Source organism: Enhydra lutris, unplaced genomic scaffold (genome assembly GCF_002288905.1).
Source record: "Enhydra lutris kenyoni isolate GAN:26980312 unplaced genomic scaffold, ASM228890v2 scaffoldscaffold32, whole genome shotgun sequence".
Classification (NCBI taxonomy): Eukaryota; Metazoa; Chordata; class Mammalia; order Carnivora; family Mustelidae; genus Enhydra; species Enhydra lutris.
In genome coordinates, this window is record NW_019154116.1 from 3,750,408 (window position 1) to 3,769,926 (window position 19,519).

Sequence of the window (19,519 nt, forward strand, 5' to 3'; positions counted from 1 at the left end):
CCCATGGCCGCAGAGGCTCACAGACTGCAAATAGGCTCTTCCTGCACCATGATCTGTCCCCATGGGACTGAGCAGATGGAGGTGGTAGGGGGTCGGCACTGCAGAACCCCTTAACTTTTTGTACTCCTGTGCAAGATGAAAGCACTTGCTCAAAAGCAGCCCCCTCAGCCCACAACTGGGTATGCAGACATGAGCCAACCAGATGCCCCCCCACTTGCTCTGGGGGCCAGGCAGCCCCCTCCTGTCCTCTCATATCTTCCTGGGAGATGCTTCCCTGGACGATCTGGGGGCGGCCACCCCATCCGCACATGTCCCATCTCTGTCTCATGTCCCATCCCTTCTGACCCTCAGCTCTTCTCTTCACCCTGAATTCCTGCTCTGGCTTTTTCTCCCGCCATCTCAGACTTCAGCTAGAATAACCACACAGGAGAGATAGATCAAATGTGAAGAGGAACATGGCTTATTAGGAGCTGCTCTGGATGGGAGAAGAGTGTCAAAGGCTCAGGATATGAAGCAGGAGAGCAGCTCAGTACCTGGCCGTGTAGCCACCTCTCCAGGGCTTGCCCCTGTCCTCCAACACCAGCAACTAGGACTTGAGCTGAGTTGTCAGGGAGGGACCAGTGTCTTTACCCACGGGCACATCACATGAGGACCAATAAAGGCTCTAAGACTCAGAGATGGGATTTCTATCAACGGATTAATGGTGAGGTTCCAAAATAAGAAGGCTTCTCACTGAGATCAGTGGATCTGAGGCATTCGTGAGTGAGAATGGGGCGGTCCATATACGATTGGGTTTCAAGCTAAGAAGGGAAGAGTTCCCAAATGGGAGATGCTAAACTATAGGTCACGGACAGGCGCAACCTGAGAGATCTTTACTGATAAGATCATTTTCTCCTGGAACTGCACGGTACATGCCAGTCGGCAAAAGACCTTGGCAGCCAGTCTCACTGATACCCACTCAGGAGGCCTGGGTTGCTTGAAACTCACTAGGAAGTGGGACAGTGATCTAGAGGCAGTGCTTTCTGATTCGCTCAGATGGACGGTACTGTGGGGGATTCCACGGAAACCCCGGGGGAAGTGACCACATACTTCAGCTGGGCTGCACAGGTGTCCGAAGGCTTGCATGGGGGCATAAGCTACATGTGAGCTCAGAGAGTGAAATGTCCACATTTTTCCTAATGTGCTTGGTCCCTGCTGACAGTTCACTTCTGCTTAGAAAGTTCATATGGATTTTGGAGGACGGACAGGGCTTCTCATTGTAACGCACTTACTGTTGATACTGTTGTTTATGTATTATTTACAAATTAGCTTTTATTTGTCAGTTCCATTTTAACTTGTTCTACCCCCCTTTTTCTTTCTTTCTTTTGTTTTTGTTTTTGTTTTCCAGCTCCTGTTTCAGGGAAGGAACCCGGGCATTGCCTGGGAGTACTCTGTGCCTCGGCTACGGGGGGAGAAGAAGCCCGGCAGCCAGCCTCGCTACACGTGGGCCATCATTCGGTCCGAGTGCTCCGTGTCCTGTGGTGGGGGTAGGTCACTTCTCACACTTTCCCTGGTGGTGGGCACTAAGGGGCCCTGGTGCATCTAGGCCATGAGCATGCCGGACTCACGGGTCCACCCCGTGTCCTGGCAGGTAACTCGGAGCTTCTGCCTGAGGTGGGCAACCTGTCCCCGAGGGGGGGCAGAGAACAGGGGCTCTGGATGTCCCTGAAAGGCCTGGCCTGCCTTCTCCCACCCCTCTACCGCAGCGTGGGGCTCTGAGGAACTCATGCACTGAACTGGTTTCTCCTTTCCATCTAAGTGAAGATTTGATAAAGTATAGTTTTGTTTGAGATTATTGAAATGAAAGTCACTCAAATTATTGTATGGATTGTGCTGGTGACGAGAAATAGAAGATTACGTGAAAATACCATGATACAGTTGGAGGTTTGGTCAAATGGTCTCACTCAAAAAATTTGTTATGAAGTCATATACTGAAATTCACTCAGAAAGCATAAGAATTTTATGCAAGTTGCACTGGAAATGACTAGAAACAGCACATCAAAAGGAGAATTTCACATGACAGTCGGTGGCTTTGTCATTTTAATGCCATAAGAACTAGACCATAGGCATGACTCAAGTGATAAAGTTAGTTCACTGCAAGAACATTCTCAGCTAGAGCCAGAGATACTATAGTCTGATAAAGAGTGACAGGTAAATTTTTCAAATGTAGAAATACAATATTCAATATTATCCGATATTTAGAAAACAAACAAGTTTTCAAAAAGATATACAGATTTCAGCTTTGTGAATTCCTGGTTTAATAATTAAGCAATTAGACAATTGTATATTTAAGTAAAAAAAAAAGTACACAGAATGGGCACTTGCATAAAGTAAGAATCTAATGAATAAAGAAAATGTAAAAATGGGATGGCATTGAAAGTATAGATTGCTCTGGGCAGTATAGACATGTTAACAGTGTTTATTCTTCCGATCCAAGAGCATGGAATGGTCTTCCATCTTTTTGTGTCTTCCTCAATCTCTTTCATGAGTGTTCTGTAGTTCCTCGAGTACAGATCCTTTACCTCTTTGATTAGGTTTATTCGCAGGTACCTTATGGTTCTTGGTGCTAGAGTAAATGGAATCGATTCTCTAATTTCCCTTTCTGTATTTTCATTGTTAGTGTATAAGAAAGTCACTGATTTCTGTACATTGATTTTGCATCCTGCCACGTTACTGAATTGCTGTATGAGTTCTTGTAGTTTGGGGGTGGAGTCTTTTGGGTTTTCCATATAAAGAATCATGTCATCTGCAAAGAGAGAGAGTTTGACTTCTTCATTGCCAATTTGGATACCTTTTATTTCTCTTTGTTGTCTGATTGCTGTTGCCAGGACTTCTACTACTCTGTTGAACAAGAGTTGTGAGAGTGGGCATCCTTGTTGTGATCCTGATCTCCAAGGGAAGGCTGTCAGCTTTTCTCTATTGAGAATGATATTTGCTGTGGGTTTTTCATAGATAGATTTTATGAAGTTAAGGAATGTTCCCTCTATCCCTATACTTTGAAGCGTTTTAATCAGGAACAGATGTTGTATCTTGTCAGATGCTTTTTCTGCATCAATTGAGAGGACCATGTGGTTCTTCTCTCTTCTCTTATTGATTTGTTCTATCACATTGATTGATTTGCAAATGTTGAACCACCCTTGCATCCCATGGATAAATCCCACCTGGTCATGGTGGATAATCTTTAATGTACTGTTGGATCCTATTAGCTAGGATCTTGTGGAGAATCTTAGCATCCATAATCATCAGGGATATAGGCCTGAAATTCTCCTTTTTGGTGGAGACTTTGCCTGGTTTGGGGATCAGGGTAATGCTGGCTTCATAGAAAGTGTCTGGAAGTTTTCTTTCTGTTTCTGTTTCTGAAACAGCTTCAGGAGAACAGGTATTATTTCTTCTTTGAATGTTTGGTAGAATTCCCCAGGGGATCCGTCAGGTTCCAGACTCTTGTTTTGAGGTTTTTGATCACTGCTTCAATCTCGTTACTAGATATCGGTCCATTCAGGTTGTCAGTTTCTTCCTGATTCAGTCTTGGAAGTTTATAGATTTCCAGGAATGTATCTTGAGCACTGAAAAAAAAATAAATAAAATTAAGATTTTTTTAAAGTAAAAATGAATTCAAATATTCTTAATAGTTGCTCTAATAAAAGACATGAAAGAAATAGAGAAAAACAAAGATTAACAAAAAAAGTAAGTCTGGACAGTTAACACTAATGTGCTTGACCCACACGAACTCTTCCCATCATTAACTAAGAATAAAATAATGAAATCATATTTAAATTCTGACATTAAGAGCTTTCTAAGGAAAAATAGGATTCTCTTCTGTGCACACGGAGAGCAGACAAGTGGCTCTAATTAGAAAACAGAGAGAAGTATACGGGCCCCTCGCTGGGGATGGGGCCAGACAAGATGCCATGGTCCCCACTCGGGACACAGAGGAACAAAACTATGTTCATAGCCATCCCCTGTGTGTGACGCGGGAAAATTAATTTCTAATTGTATTTACTCCTCTTCCCTTTCCCTTTTGATCTTAATACCACCCCTCATGCTTTCACAGATTGTACTGAATATACTGGAGGTTGTCCATCCCTGTTTAGGGATAGCTGATAGTGTTTGATTACATTGATAACGGGATCACAAAGCCTCGTATTTGTGCAAGGACATTGTGATTTTCAGAATGCTGCTTCGTATTTTTCATTTGGTGGAAAAGTATAAGGAATTGCATGGGAACGTCTGGAGGGTGGTGGGTCCACACCTGTTTCTTCACGGCTGCTTCACTCATGTCCCTTGTTTGCGCGTCAGGCATTCCGAAGCTCACTTGGTTTTCTCCGCTCTTACTGAGTTACTTGTCCCAGGATCCGGAAAATGCTGAATGTGTGATTAGCCGTACTTGAAAATCAACGAATTAGTCCTCAGGAATAATCCACACATTGAGGTTTCTGGAAGAAATCAACCCAGAACCTATTCCAAAATCATTTGTTTGAAGAATTGCATTATAGAGTCAGTGGGTGTGTTGTGTATTTTCAGTCTGGGTGGAAAAATTGATGGGAAATTAGGGTTTGTCTGTCCAACAACTCGAGCGAGCATAGGATGCCTGGCTTTCAGCACCTCCTGTGGTGCGGGGCTCCTCTGACAGTCTTCTTGCTAGAAACCCCACCTGCCTGGGTCCCAAGTCTCAGCGCTTGCTCCAAGTACCCCTCCCTGGCCACAGGGGAAAGTTCAGGAAGGGTTAAACCAGACCTACCCCTGTATCCTTGAACAGATACAGCATGCCGTCTTCACTCTCCTGCTATCTCAGTGCCCCCAGGATTCATTCTCCAGAGAAACCAGAGGACAGTGAGAACAGCGTGTTGCTATTTACTGAGCACCTGCTGTGTGTTTTCACCTACACCGACTTGCACAAACTCGCAGTGCGGGTGAGAGTGGAAACAGGACATGTTTGATGGGACAGTTCTGCGCTGCAGGAGGGCACCATCCACAAAACCTTGGCAACAGACTTTCATGTCCTTGAAGCTGTAAGGTTCTATGAGTGTCAGTGCCTGGAAGTAATCATTATTCCTGTCTCAGGGGTCTCAGTATTGTTTTCCCTCATTCTATAGAAACCAGAGGTTTAGGACGTTCAGGAATTGCCCCGGCAGACAGTGTGGGTTCAAAAGCTCCACTGACCCTGTGTGCTTCCAAGCATGGCCGAACTCTCAGGGGTCCCCGTTGCTCATGGCCTTGTGTCCGTTCACGTTCTTTAACAAAGATGATTCTACCAGGAAGCACAGTAGCTTCATCCTGTGTCTTCCCTTCACAATAGAGCATTTGCTGATCGACGGGAACAGCGGTTCCCTGAACAGTAGCCTGAAGGGCGGCTAGTAAGGGGCCCCTCATGGACCAACAGCCCTTCGTGTCATGACCACTTGAAGGTCAAGGCTTTGTCCTGTTTAGTCCTAACATGCGCTCTTTTTTGATCCACGTTTGATGGACTTGTCAGCCCTCCCCAGTAGTCTGAGATCACACGGTTAATTGTCAAGGATTAACCACAGAGCATCATCTTCAGCTGGGGGCGGTTAGTTCCCCAGCTTACAAGTGCCTGTGTTGAGGAAACAGTTGACCAGAATTCACTGCCTACGTCATTCCGAACGTTGGTGTTTCAGGATTTGGTGGAGATAAATCCTGAGTTCCTTTAAGTATATAGAATGTTTCCTTAATTCTATGCCCCTGGAGACTCGCACTTCTAAAAGGTGGGCCAGGTTCTGTAAGTTCTGCATTATCTGAGAAGAGCACATTTAACTGTCTGAATGATTAACATTGGAGGTTGACCATTCAAAATGAATCTGTTCTCATGTTTTCAGTTCTGTGAGGGAATAACTAACCTCACCAGCGAATCTGATGGAAAGAACTCTAGATCCCTGTCTTCCTTTCTTGGGGGCCTCAGTTAGCATGTCACCCAACAGTCTCAACCTGAGCCCCCAGGGCAAAGGGATGGCATGGCACGATTTTCATTTTATCTGCACATGTCATGTTTTCAGATCTCTAGTTGCACAGACCTTCTGAAATCCTGGGTTGTGAACCTTTTAAAGCATACTTTTTGTAGCTATCTCCCTGCGAACTTACTGTCTACAAGGGGACCTTTCAATGACCCAGTTAGGGAATTAATGAACTGGGAAAGACACTTGGAAACTCCCCCACCTCTTGTTCATTTAAGAAACATACATTTCCTGGTATCAATGGAAGATACAGAATGCTTTTGTTTTGTTTTGTTTTGTTTTATTTTATTTTAAAGAGGTCACGTTTCCTTCTCTATTCTAATGGTCTCACCTCTCTCTGGAAAATAAGATTTCCTGACAGACACAGGGCAAATGCAGCCTTTTGTCTTCTTTTCAAACATCAAGCTTCCCCCAGTCCTTTTTCCTTTCCGCTCACTTTTATGATATAACCTCATTTTTTATTTCAATGATCCAGCTAAGCTGCGCGTTGACTGGACTCTCAGCCAGTGTCTGGGTGTCCGAGAGGGGTCTGGGCTTACACGGAGAGACAGGAAGCCACGAGGATAGTTAGCATAGGAACTGCCTTAGCTGATGACGTCTGTCTCTAAGGTGGACACGGTTTTCACATGGTAGTGACACACGGTAATGACTCTCACTTCCAGTGGAGAGGCATCAGCCGTTTCTCAAGATTGCATATGCTGTAATCTTTAAAAATCAGCCTCTGATTCAGTTGGTCTAATGCATTTCAAATAACTTACCTCAAACTGCTGATTTACTTCCAAGTGAAATGCTTATTAAAATTTGGCTTAGAGGGACACCTGTGTGGTTCAGTGGGTTAAGCCTCTGCCTTTGGCTCAGGTCATGATTCCCAGGGTCCTGGAATCGAGCCCTGCATCGGGCTCTCTGCTCAGCAGGGAGCCTGCTTCCCCCTCTCTCTCTGCCTGCCTCTCTGCCTACTTGTGATCTCTGTCTGTCAAATAAATAAATAAAATAAAATCTTTAAAAAAAAATTTGGCTTAGAGCTATGTTCTAAGCTCTCCACTATGCACCAGGCAATGTCTGGGGATAATGCTTTTTGCTTCAGTGAAAACATTGATCTGATTCACAATTAGCATTTCTCAGACAAATCTTAGGGGTGCCTGGGTGGCTCAGTTGGTTAAGGGTCCACCTCTTGGGTTCGGCTCAGGTCACGGTCTCAGGGGTGCGAGGTTGAGCCCCACACTGGGCTCCAGGCTCAGCAAGGGGCTGTTTGAGATTCCATCCCTCTCCCTCCGCTCCTCCCCCAGCTCATGTACATGTTCCCTCTCTCTCTCTCTCTCTCTCTCAATTAAATAAAATCTTTAAAAAATTCTGAGACAAATCTTAAAATTGGCTGTGAACCAGCCTGTCATACTTTTCCAGTACTATTGTCTTCGCCATCTACCAATAGTGAAGGCATGAACTTTATTAGTTAACCGATCAAGTTCAGAAAATGGGACCATGAGCAGCCTTGCCCTTACCCAGCTGATACGAAACCGTTCTTTCTCTCCTTCACTTTTTCTATCAACAAGCTGTTTGCGGGCACACGTCAATCCTCAGACTTCTCAAAGTCGGGAGGACATGCAGAGACCTTTGCTTCACTTCCGGTCTGTGGACTGAACAGTGAAATAGTAACCTGTTCCCTCACATGGAGAGTGTCTGGTGCCTTTCTAGTGTCATAGCCAGTGAAACAAGGCACATCAGCCCATCTCAGCCTCGGGAGGGAGGCCTTCAGGCCTGCAGTCCTGCGTGAGGCACGGTGGTGAGCCTGTGAGGGAAATGACATCCACTGGCTCTGTCCTCAGAAACATGAGTGTTCTCCAGAGAGGAAGCAGACAGGGGTGCACAGGGCTGAGAACGCGTGGGGGACCTGGGAGCATGGCGCAGGGGACGAGGTTCGGCTGACCTTGCATTGTCTGCCACAGCACAGTTACTCTCCTCATCGGCCAATATCTCCCTCTCTCCTCATAGCCACTGCTCGATTAGATCTTTCCCACCTTTGCTTGCTAGAATGCTCCGAATCCTGCAGAAAGTGTCCCTTCTTCTTTTTTTTACACTGTAACAAAAGGGTTGAACTTGTCCTTTTTGGTCCCTGAGACCAAATTGAAATAGGTCTTGCTCTCTCCTCCCGGCATTGGGTTACCTTTGAGCCAAGTTCATGAAAATGCCTACTGTGTCTTCATCCAAGACCCTGCTAAGTTACAAAAGGCATTACCCCCTTGCTGACATCTTTGTTCCCAAAAAGTGGAGGAGAAATCGAGGAAAGGGTCATCTACTGGAGAGGGAGCACCTTTCTCGGGGCCTGGGCTGTGATGTCCACCCCTGCCCATCCCCACAGGCATGCTCAGAGGACCAGGGTAAAACAGGGAAGCTCGACTCTTCCCAGGGATCAGGGATCCTTCACCATGCCCAAAGCCTCCTGAGTTGGGGCATACCTCCCCGACCAGGGGCAGTCGGTTTGAGTGTCCATCTGAGGTCAGCCCCAACACTGAGTCACACCAGGCTCCTCTCACCATGCTCCTGCTGTGGAGAGAGTGCACATGTGCCTAGGTTCCCGGTCTCTAGTACCCAACTTGGAACTGGAAGGATGGGTGCTGGGGACCCACAGCGAGACTAGTGGCTCCACGGTCTGCCATTTTGGACAGGTCGTCGCATCAAGGGAATCAGATTTGGGCCAGTTCCTTGTTGCAGGAGAACATCACGGGACATCCATAGATGACTGTTGTCACCACCCTCCAGGCTCTGGGACACGTTAGGACACCAGAGGCTCAGTGTGATCATGCCAGGCAGAGCTGTCCCTTGCATGCAGCTGGGAGTCCCTGAGACTCGGAGAAGCTCCCAGGACATCACCCACTCTGGTTTCCTGGCCTTCTCCTCACCCCTCCAATTCCGAGGGTCCTCAGTGCTCGCTCATGACACACCCGTGAATACCTAGCCCCAGAGATAGAAATGATGTTTCTCAAAAGACGGCGTGCATTCATTTGTGGAATATTTTCTAGTTTTCTGTGTAGTTTTGCTTCCATGATTGGTTTCTTTCTCTTTATAAAAGAAGGATAAGGCTTTGACAACAGCTGGTTTTCATTCTTCAGTTAGAATCAGTGAGAACTTAGAGACAGGTAAAACCATCGTCTTCAAGATGGAATAGTCCCCTTCCAGGAACTTCAGCGAAGTATGAAGATTTAAAAGTGGTTTCTGAAGAACAGGCCAGGGCTGGTTCCCACAAGACGGTAACAGTGGCCTGAGCACTTGGCTCACGAACGCCCCATCTTCCACAGGCGGGCTCTGCTCTGGGCTGTCCCCAGTTACAGGATCACCTTCTTCAGCTTCCTTACATCAGCCCTCAGACGCTACGCTGCTCCTTTCTGCTCCGCTACCACAGGCCACGTTAGACTCAGCCCGTCTGATTCTGGCACTCCTGGGTGCTCGGTGACTCCTGCTTCTGACAAGTAGTTGAGCGATGGGGCAAGCCCTGCTGAGATCTTGCTTCCCAGATGTGTTCTAAGTCTGAGAAACGAGACCTGAGTCTTAGTAGCCCTCCAGCTAGGTGGTGGAGGAGACCCCGTTTCACAGGAAACTCATCTGAAGCACCATTATCCATACCCTGCTGTGAAAAAGGAGCCCTGGGACCCTCCATGCTGTGGGGCATATGGCTATCTCTGTGTTTTTATTTTCTCAGAATATTCAGAAATTTGAAAACACTCAAAGCCAGAAATATTTAAATTCACTTTTCTATCTCTCCTTGTTGATATGGGCTGGGGAAATAAATTTCAAATGAAGATCTCGAGCATCCCACCACCTACAAACAGATGTGATGTGCTGTGGGCCTCGCCACGCCAGTCTTTGTTACCTGGGAGATCGGTATCCCTGGTCCCCGCCATGGGCGCCCGGGCCGTAAGCCTGTCTGTTGCGCATGTGGATGGCGAGGCCCTGTGGCCTGCGGGCTGTGGCGTGTGACTACTACCGTGCTTAGCCAGCACTCCCCCAGCCTGTCTGTGCCTTGCTCCTGTACGTGTGATCTGATTTCATCCGGGTGAAAAAGCCTGGAGATATCAGATGTAGTTCTCCTTCTGAAAATGCAGAAATGAAGGTAAATGCCATAGTAGGACTTGAAAAGGTAATTTTATGGAAGCTCTCAAGCCCATCTGTGCGGAATGCCCAGGGTCTGGGCCCATCAGCTACACGGAAATAAATCATTCCAACACTCGATCCAACACTGTGGGATCGAGCATCACTCAGATTTGTTTTGCTTTTGTTTTGAGTCTCTTCCATACCAGTTTCCTATCTGTAAGTTTTCTTATGGTCCTGAACTTTTCACTAGGTCTGACACAAGGACTTGGTGCCCCGGGTTTGGTGCTGCCTGGGTTCTGAGCGTGTCTCCACCATGCTCACTGGTACTGAGCTCCAGAATGCCCCTGGGCCACAGGCCATGCTCCCGCCGACCCCAGATCAGCAGCGCTCTCAGTTTCCTGGCCTGGATGTCTGTGGTCCCTTTTACACTTACACTTTTATACGTCTGTCTTTGCTATCTGCTGCACTCTCTCTGTGTTTATGTTCTATGACAGCCTGGAACAGGCTTGGATCACGGCTGGTCATGGCCTTTGCTGCTTTTCATTAGCTGCTGAGCCCTCAGGGTCTAGCATCGTGCCTGGCCCTCACCAGCCACCAACGAACTCTTTGTCAAGAGGACAAATGCAGGATCCCAACAACTTTTTGATTCAAAAATACCTGAAGGCCGTGTTTGGAAAGGGTCATATGGACTCATCCCGCTGTTACCCAGAAACACGTGCCCCTCCATGGGGGCGGCTTCTGCAGGGCTCCCGTGCCCCCCTCACTCCTGCCCCCAGCCGCAAAGCAGGGAGCAGGGCCTGGAAGTCACGTCCGTCGTTCAGAACTCGAGTTCCCTTGCTTCAGCTCCCGGGGAATAGAGTTTAAAAAATTGCCCGCCGGCGTATGAAGTTCTGAAATAGAGAGCGGTACGCATCTCTTTCTGTCTCAGACACGAATCAAACAAGAGGTTACAGTTTCTCCCTGCATATGTCGTGTTGGATGGATGGAAAGACTGTGCCGGGAAGTGATGGGCTGTGCCTCGCTGAGCTGGAGGAGACCGCGTGACGTTTGTGCCCGGCCTGCCAGGCATCACGGCAAGGCCCTGCCTCTTAAAATCTCGTGACCTTAGGAGCTACTTAAGCCTTTTATGCCTTGGTGAGTCCATCTATAAAATGAAGATAATAATGTAAGCTGCCCTATAGGGTTCCTTTAAGGATTAAATGACAGACTACCTATAAAGCTCCTAACACTCTGTCCAGCCAAATAAATGTCAGCCCCAATTCCCTTCTGTTAACGCTACAGCTTTGCCTCAGAAACGGACAGTTTAGGTTCTGAAACTCTTGAAGTAGGAGGGATCCTGTCATGATCTTATTCTCCACAAGGCCCTCGGGCAGGGGCGAGGAGCACATTCCTCCTTATTTGGGATTATGTCGTCGCCTTCAAAGGAGTGTGCTTTTGTGCACACACGTGTGTGTCGACCTGTGCGTGCAGGCGCACACCTGGAGAAATGTATGCACGGGTGTGCAGGTTTGTAGCTGCTGTGGCTGGGGGGGGTCAAAGCGTGGCCCCCATCTTCCCGCCACACTGTGACAGAGGCCAGTGAGCAGGGCGTGGAGGCAGCTGAAGGCACTGGTGTGAACGGAGGGCAGGAGGGAGGGCGTGGAAGCTTCAGTCTGGGGGACAGATGACTGGGGGTCTCTGCTGCAGAGAGGCACTCCTGTGACCCGAGTCCTGACTTCTCCACTTCCTTGGATGGAGCCTGCCTCCCCTCTGGTGACTCCGGCCGTCCGTCCCTGCTCTGTCCCGACAGCCAGGATGACATGGCAGCTCGTCTTCCTGTGGCTGTTGCCAGACAAGCCTCCTGATGTGCTGGACCCACTTGCCCCACACTGGGGGCCCCAGTTTTCTCTCTGTTTGGTACTCTGAGACCTCTTTTGTAGAATTCTGTCTTCCCTTGGTCCCCCGGGCTGGTGTCTCGGCGTCCATCCTAACAGTGTGTCAGCCCGTATGCCCTTCCTTACCCAAAGAGCAGACGCCCCAAGATGCTGAGTATGAAATCCTTACACTTGTGGTGAGCAGAAGTCTCCGATGAAGGACCCAAGGGAGCCCTTTGAACGGGGACCATAGACGGGGGCGCCTGGGGGGCTCAGCTGGCGAAGCCTCTGCCTTCTGCTCAGGTTGTGATTCCGGGGTCCTGGGATCAAGCCCAGCGTGGGGCTCCCTGCTCAGCGCCCTTCTCCTCTCTCTCTGCCCCTCCCCTCACTAGGACTTTCACTCTCCCTCAAATAAATAAGAAACTGCACATAGACATGAGGGTTGTTCATGTTGTTTAACACTTAACACTTGCCATATTACCTGTGGATGGTGGACGGACTGATGAGCCAAATGTGGGGAGTGGACCCCAGGAGCACAGGTCTGTGAGAGCATATGGGAGGGAAATGTTCAAAGATCTGATAGGCACCACACAGAAATCACGGCTCACAGTCAAGGCTGAGAGAGAAGCACTGTGATTGTTCTTAGCCAAGCCCATGGGCACAGATTTTCTGGTCCTTGATCAAAGCAAAGACCTGATCTCACGTGATTCTCTGTAGCTCTGGCTTAGTGGTGAAAATCTTTTTTTTTTTTTTTTCAAGATTTTATTTATTTGACAGAGTGACACAATGAGAGAGGGAACACAAGCAGGGGAATGGGAGAGAGAGAAGCAGGCTTCCCAGGGAGCAGGGAGCTCGATGCGGGGCTCGATCCCAGGACCCTGGGATCATGACCTGAGCCAAAGGCAGACGCTTAACAACTGAGCCACCCAGGCGCCCTGAAGAATCATTTCTTACAGCATCGCCCAAACCTGTTCCCAAGTAGCCGGGCCGCATGACACGACGCTCCCCCGGGGCTCAGGTGCGCAGTCTGGGCTCCGCCCACAGAGCTGTGATGTGGAGGGAACAGATGGGGAATCAGCCTCCCCAGCTGCCCTCTGCTGCGGAGGGCAGTTCAGTGTGCGTGTGTGTGTGCGTGTGCACCGGTACACAGGTGTGCGTTTTATGGGGCCTCTGCCGTGCTCTCTGGTCGGGCTCTCTGTGTCACAGCGGTGGCCAGCTGGGCCAGAGAGAAACCGCAACGTCAGCTCCTCGGGCAGCCCTTGGGGCTCTCGATGCTGAGCCTTCCAGCGAGAAGGGGCGAGAGGGCGGGGGAGGTCAGAGCAGGGGGCGGGACAGGCTGAGGGCAGGTAGAAGGTTCCGTGGGGGTCGCCTGGGCGGTCGGCCCCTCCTGCCCCCACCCCTCACTGCCCAGTGTCCACGATGTCAGAAGACAGATGTGCATTTTCATGAGGACCCATGTTTGCAGAGGTCGTCATTAGTTTTTGTTAAAATGCCGTAAACAGATAGAAAAGAAGACGAACTGCTCTCCGACCCAAGGTCACTGTGAGCGTTTTCACACATTCCACCCCATGTCTCTCCCACGTGCAGCCGTTCCTGGGCGTCCCCTCCTCTGGGCTGGACGGTGACCCCCGCGCACACTCGTATGCTATTTGTATCCACCGCTGGCGGACAGTCCCTTCTTAGGCATGGAGGGAACAGCCCCTTAATGTGATGGTTCAGATTCTTGAGGGAGTACAAGCCTTACTGATCATGCTCGTCACAGTAATTTCAACAAACTGTTACGATGACCCTCCCCAGACCCCCCAAATTCCTTAGTGATTACAAGTTTAGGCTCCACATTTAGGTGGGTATTCTGAGGGCATCGTTCCTAAAAGTCTTGGGCAGAGAACATATGTGCCCGTCCATGTGCACATGCACGCACATGCACACGCACACACAGCCTTGTTTGCTTGTGGGCACAGATCTGGAGCGGTGGCATGAGATCTGACGCACGGGATTGTAAAGAATCCGATTTCACCCCCTGGAGCCTGGCCGCCCACCCATGTGAGATCACGGTGTGGGGAATCTCGTGGAAGGGAACAGAGACGCGGTGGGGGGCATGACTGGCCCCCAGCCAGCAGCAGCTACCTCGGGCAAGACCCTGTTGGAAATGCAGATTCTTGGGCTCACTCTGGCCCTGGAGAATCCGAAGGCCTCCCAGGCTGAGAGCCCATCCAGGGAGTGGCTGCGATCGGGTTCCTGTGAGGACCCTTCCCTCCTAACACACTGTGTGGAAAGCCCACTTGGCAGGCCCCTGCCCAGAGCCCAAGGCAGCCCTCACAGGCACGTCTGCGGTCCTGGTGTTCAGGAACCCAGAGGACCCACTTCCCGGGAAGAGCTGGCTGGAGGCGAACAGGAGTTGAGCGAACACCGCTGGCTCGAGAACGGCAGCCTCGAGATTGCCCACCAGGGACCGCGGTGGTCCAAGGGCAGCTCGGTGCTCTCTGGGAGGGGAGCTAAGACAGGTTAAGTGGATGGCAGGGAGGAGAGTTACAGATGAGAACTTGCCTGGAAAACACCCAGGACCCAAGTCAGGCTGTTAGCATCTCCTCCCCATATGATTTTAATCAGTCATTTTGAAAAAGGAGGAAACAGCTCCTGCTAACAGGATCCCAGACCTACTTGCCGATCCTGGTGGATGGCTGAGAGCAGCTCTTTAACTGGCCTCGGAAGCCGCTGGGAAGCCGGGCCGGAGGTGGAGGTGGGCATGACGCGCTCCCCCCGTGGGTGTCCCTGCAGGTCCCTGTGGGCAGCTCACATCCCCTCTACAGGGAGGATCCTGCCAAGTGCCAGCCCCACGAGCCAGCCCCACGAGCCACCCCCCCAAAGCCAGAGCTCCCTGTTCCTCACCCCTGCCTTTGCTCCAGAGGACCTTCTCCTCCTTTCCAAAGCTGAGGCTCTGCAGGTGCCCTGCACCGTGTCCCTGAGGTTCCTCACCCGCAGACTGGCTCTTCCTCTCCAGCTCCCTAAAGTGCTCAGTCCTCCTCAGCCTTGGACGAACACCTCCTTCCTTCTCCCACGCCCTCACTTTGTCTCTCACTTCGCCGCACTCTCGTCCATGAGGATGACCCTTCTTTCCTTCCACCCACCCGCCTGCCCTCCTGCCCCCCACTCTCACGTTGAGCTTTGCAGTAATTTAGCTAGCACCGGCATTATTTCTTCTCTGACGTGTGGTGGGATCTGTTGGCACCGTTTGACTTGCATTTTCAGGAATTAGGTCTTCGAGACGGTTTTGTATTCTGTCTGATAACAAAACCGCATAGATTGTTTCTGTCTTCTGGAGTTTTGCTAATTCAGAAAACCACCTGTTTGGTAAGACTTTAACTATTATGCTTATAAATTTGAACAAAGCTCCCTCATTAAATTCTCTTCATTTCTTCTGCGTAGGATATTTTCTTGTTCTCATTTTGTATCTTGCATATTTGTGCTCATTCCTTATTTTCTTCATTAAGTGGGTGTGTCAGCGGCAGGTTAGCCAGGAAAACACAAGTCCGTCTAGGTGTGTCAGGAGAGAACTCAATGTAAAGGATCATTTGCTTGCAAAATAGTTGGGGGGCGGGGAGTAAAGGTCAGAGAGAGCCGCCATTCACTCTCAGAGTCACTCTGGCTATTTAAGAGCCAGGAGGCTGTAGAACAGTCCAGAAATCACCTGTTAGGAGGAGAGCCAAGCCAGCCTTGGCACAGATGGTTCCCAGGAAAACGGCCGCATTACCACAAAGGTGATGCTCGCCACAGTGCACGCGCAGACCCGCTGCGTCCATGGAGGTGGCAGTGCAGCCCTGACCCTCTTCTGCTCCCCGCATCCTGGGCTGTGGCCCCTCCCTGGTGGGATCTGAGCCCAAGTCTCAAGGACAAGAGGTCACCACCCCTTTCCCAAAGTCAGCTCTTGGATTTTCTACTTTCCCTTTTGTAACATATTTGCTTCTTCATGTTTTTGTCTGGAACCATACACTGGCATCTGTTCGTTTTCTAATACACGGATTTCTGTTTTTATCTAGATCAGTTCTTTCTACTTCCGTGAGCTCTTTTTTCTCAGAGCCCCATTCGCTCTTACATTCATTGATGTCCATCCTTATTTACCGGTGTATTTCTGATCACGAACTGTCCTCCAAGTATTACTTTTAACCACGTGCCACAAATTCTACATGTTCACCACTGTCACTTTCTTAAATGCACTTATTTGCACCTACTAATCACCCTCCTGTTTTGTCCTATTTCTATTGCTAAAAATTTCAGGACAACGCTGCATTCCCCCTTTCTTCTCTTCCCCATAAATATTCTTCCTTATCCGCTGGTGTCCTACAGGGTTGTCAACCCAAGAGAGCACTGCCCGTGTGTGCAGACATTTTAGTTGCCATGATGACTGGGGGCGACCGCCACTGGCGTTGGGTGGGCAGGACCCAGGGATCCTGCCAGAAGCCTTGCACTTTGTACAGCTGTGCTTCCCCGCAAACAGTGCTATTGCCCACATGCCGCTGGTATCCCGCTAAGAAAAAGGAAAGATCTCCAAAATCACCAGCTAAGAAAAGCACTGGCAGAGCCAGAACACGCACGTGTGTCAGACAAACCCTGTTTTCCTTTGGGTTATAGATATTTGTATATTTAGCAATTGTTACTAAATTATTTCAAGAATTACTAGCTCCAGATTTCCCTCTTATCCAGTTAAAGGTAAGAGCTCTGGGACTTGGCTGACACAGAGGCACTCAGGAGGGGAGCCAAACAAATGTCTCCAGTTGAGAAGAAAAACAAGCACTTCAATAAAGTAAACTCTTTTTGCCATTTCAAAGCAAAACCAAATTTCATATTTGCTTAATGGAGAGCCTGTGAATTGCTCGGAACCCCCAGCGACCATTAAGTCCGGGTTGTTTGTTGGGACCGGAGCTGAAGGGTTAGCTTTCACACGTCTTTAATTTCCAAACAGGAAACCAAGCTGAAGCCAGTATTTATGGAGTCACACATCCTAAAAAGTCAAGCCAGTTTGGTTACAGAATAAAAAGAACGGACTTTTTAATTGACACATAAGTGGAGAGAGAAGATCAGCTTTCCTTCTCTTCTCATTAGGACGTACACACTCTTAGCAATTTTAGGAAATTGTGCTGCTGCTCGATATCAGCCTCACCTAAATTAGTTCAGTGTGGTTAACTAGCTTAATTTAGGGAGGCCCCATGATTCTTTGCCGAACAGCTTAAGCAGACATGTATTTCTTTTTTTTTTCTTCTTCTAATTTTATAGTCTCTCATTCCTTGTTAGTTAAGTGGAAAAGTGGGTTCATAAAACACTGTGGTCGATTTCCTCTCCACATTGATACATGGGCCCTGCTCATCGGAGGTAATGTGTAAACAAGGGGACGTACCCCTACCTACTTCGATGACTTTTTGGCTAGGCATCAGCTCCCCCCACTATTAACTTGTTAGAACTTGGAAGTTCCTGAATATAATGAAATTGGCCAGTGGCTTAAAAACTCTTTAATAAGTGAGGGGACGCAGTGACCCATGCACACTGGGGCAATTGTGGAGAGAATCGGGGTATGCTTTCTGTCACCCAGATATGCGCTCCAAGGGATGACACATCGATCTTCACTGAATCTTGTCCTTAGACTCATCCTGTGTCTTGCCAGTGCCCACGTGCTTTGAGAAGGAGCAGGGGCCTCAGGGCCGTTGGACAGGTGAGCACAAACCCGAGCCAGCCTTATCTGAAACTCTTTATTCACAGCACTTCTGACCGCAAGTGTGGGGTGTTTACTACGCCCACAGCCCCCGACTGTCCAGTGGCCAAGGGGTTGTCTGTAGGTCAATTCAGACATGAAATGCCTGGAGTTCTTCAGACTCTCCAGGTTTCAGGGCTCAGCCCCAGAGGACTATTCCTGTTTAAAACACCAGTCACCAGTCACAAGTCCTGGGTGCCCCACATACCCACATTTTGATCTGATGTAGCTACAAAGTTGGGCGTTCTTACCGTCCCTCCCTTTCAGGTTTGATAATCTGTTAGATCAGCTCACAGAACCCAGGAAGGCTCAGTACTTGCAAATTCCAGTTTATTCTAAGTCAGAGGAGTGAAGAGCCAGAGGAAGGGGTACCTGGGGAGGATTCTCCAAGGGTCCCTACTGCAGGAGGCTCTGTCCCTGTGGAGCTGGGATGTGCTGTCTGTTCAGCACAGGGATGTGCCCCCCAACCCAGAAGCTCTCTGAACCCTGTGGGTTAGGTTTTCTAGGGAGATTTTGGAACTTAGTCCTGGTTGAGTAAATCCTTGGCCTTTGGAGGTGAACTCCATCTCCAGCCCCTTTCCCATCCCTGGAGGGTTGTGCAGAGTGCGACATGGGGCTCTGTCTCTCAATCCAGAGACCATGACCTGAGCTGAAATGAAGAGCTGAATGCTTAACCGACTGAGCCCCCAGGTGCTTCTCAGTCATTTTTAGTAAACTATTTCTCATCAGATCTCATTGAAATTGGGCAGAAATAATTGCAAAATTTCCATTAAGGAGCATAAAATAAAAACTTCATAGCTTGGTTAAAATATAATTATGTCAAGTCAGCAGAGAACTGAAAAATTTTATGAAACGGCAAAAATCCTAACCACCACTCCCTTGTCCTTCATCAGCACCCATGGGGCTTGATCCCTCCAAGTGGGCAGTTTGGGGCCCAGACACCTGAGCTGCCATGCCGGTCCCCTTTTGGAACCAGGGAGGACTCTTCTCTTCTGACTACTTAAAAAAACCAATCTCCAGGGTGCCTGGGTAGCTCTGTGGGTTAAAGACTCTGCCTTCTGCTCAGATCATGGTCCCAGGGTCCTGGGATCGAGCTCAGCATCAGGCTGTCTGCTCAGCGGGGAGCCTGCTTCCTCCTCTGTCTCTGCCTGCCTCTCTGCCTACTTGTGATCTCTGTCGAATAAATAAAATCTTAAAACAAAATTCATAGAGAATGTAACTTTCCCCAGTTAAGGCATTGACTTGTCTTATTCATTCTGACATAGCTTAGTCACTCTGTCCCATGTGTATTTTAGAGACTTTTGTTTTTCCTTGAGTGAAGAAGAATTTGTCTTCGCATGGACCCTACTCTTAGAGATGGTCGTGCCTGGGGTCTACACCGTGCTGTTCTTTCCTCCGAAACTGTATCTTTGGTCTGTCCCTTGCTCTGACATCTGCCAGAATCCAGTTGGGTGCTGGAGGCTGTGCTGGGTTGTGCCCTGGCTTGGGCTGTAGACAAGGGGGATGGCAGGGCCACACAAGCAGCAGGACACCCTCAGGCTTTCCAAGGGCAGCAATGAAATCATTTGTAGCTCTTAGTATATTTTGTGTTCATTTTAAATCAATACCAGTTGAGTTCTTTTTCTTCATTTTTCTCTCAATTGGCTGAACTCTTGAATATTGCCCTGCAAAACGTGTATCTAGTTAGAGTTCCCTTAGTAAAGCATACAGGGCAGAATGTTTCTGAGCAACTTAGGGTTGTTAAGTCTGTTCACTCTGTTGTGCGAACGTACCCATCGTCCATCTCCAGCCCTCATGCATCTTCCCAGACTGAAGCCCTGGGTCCACAG

At 49.0% G+C, this 19,519-nt stretch overlaps 1 protein-coding gene across 1 annotated transcript in view; it reads left to right on the forward strand.

Annotated features, from left to right (window-relative positions):
• Positions 1-19,519, forward strand: part of LOC111153406 (ADAM metallopeptidase with thrombospondin type 1 motif 16) — a 151,164-nt gene that overhangs the window by 88,582 nt on the left and 43,063 nt on the right. The window contains exon 17 of the mRNA XM_022512422.1: positions 1,388-1,526. Within this exon, the coding sequence (XP_022368130.1) occupies positions 1,388-1,526 (139 nt within the window). The remainder of the gene's footprint in view (positions 1-1,387; positions 1,527-19,519) is intronic.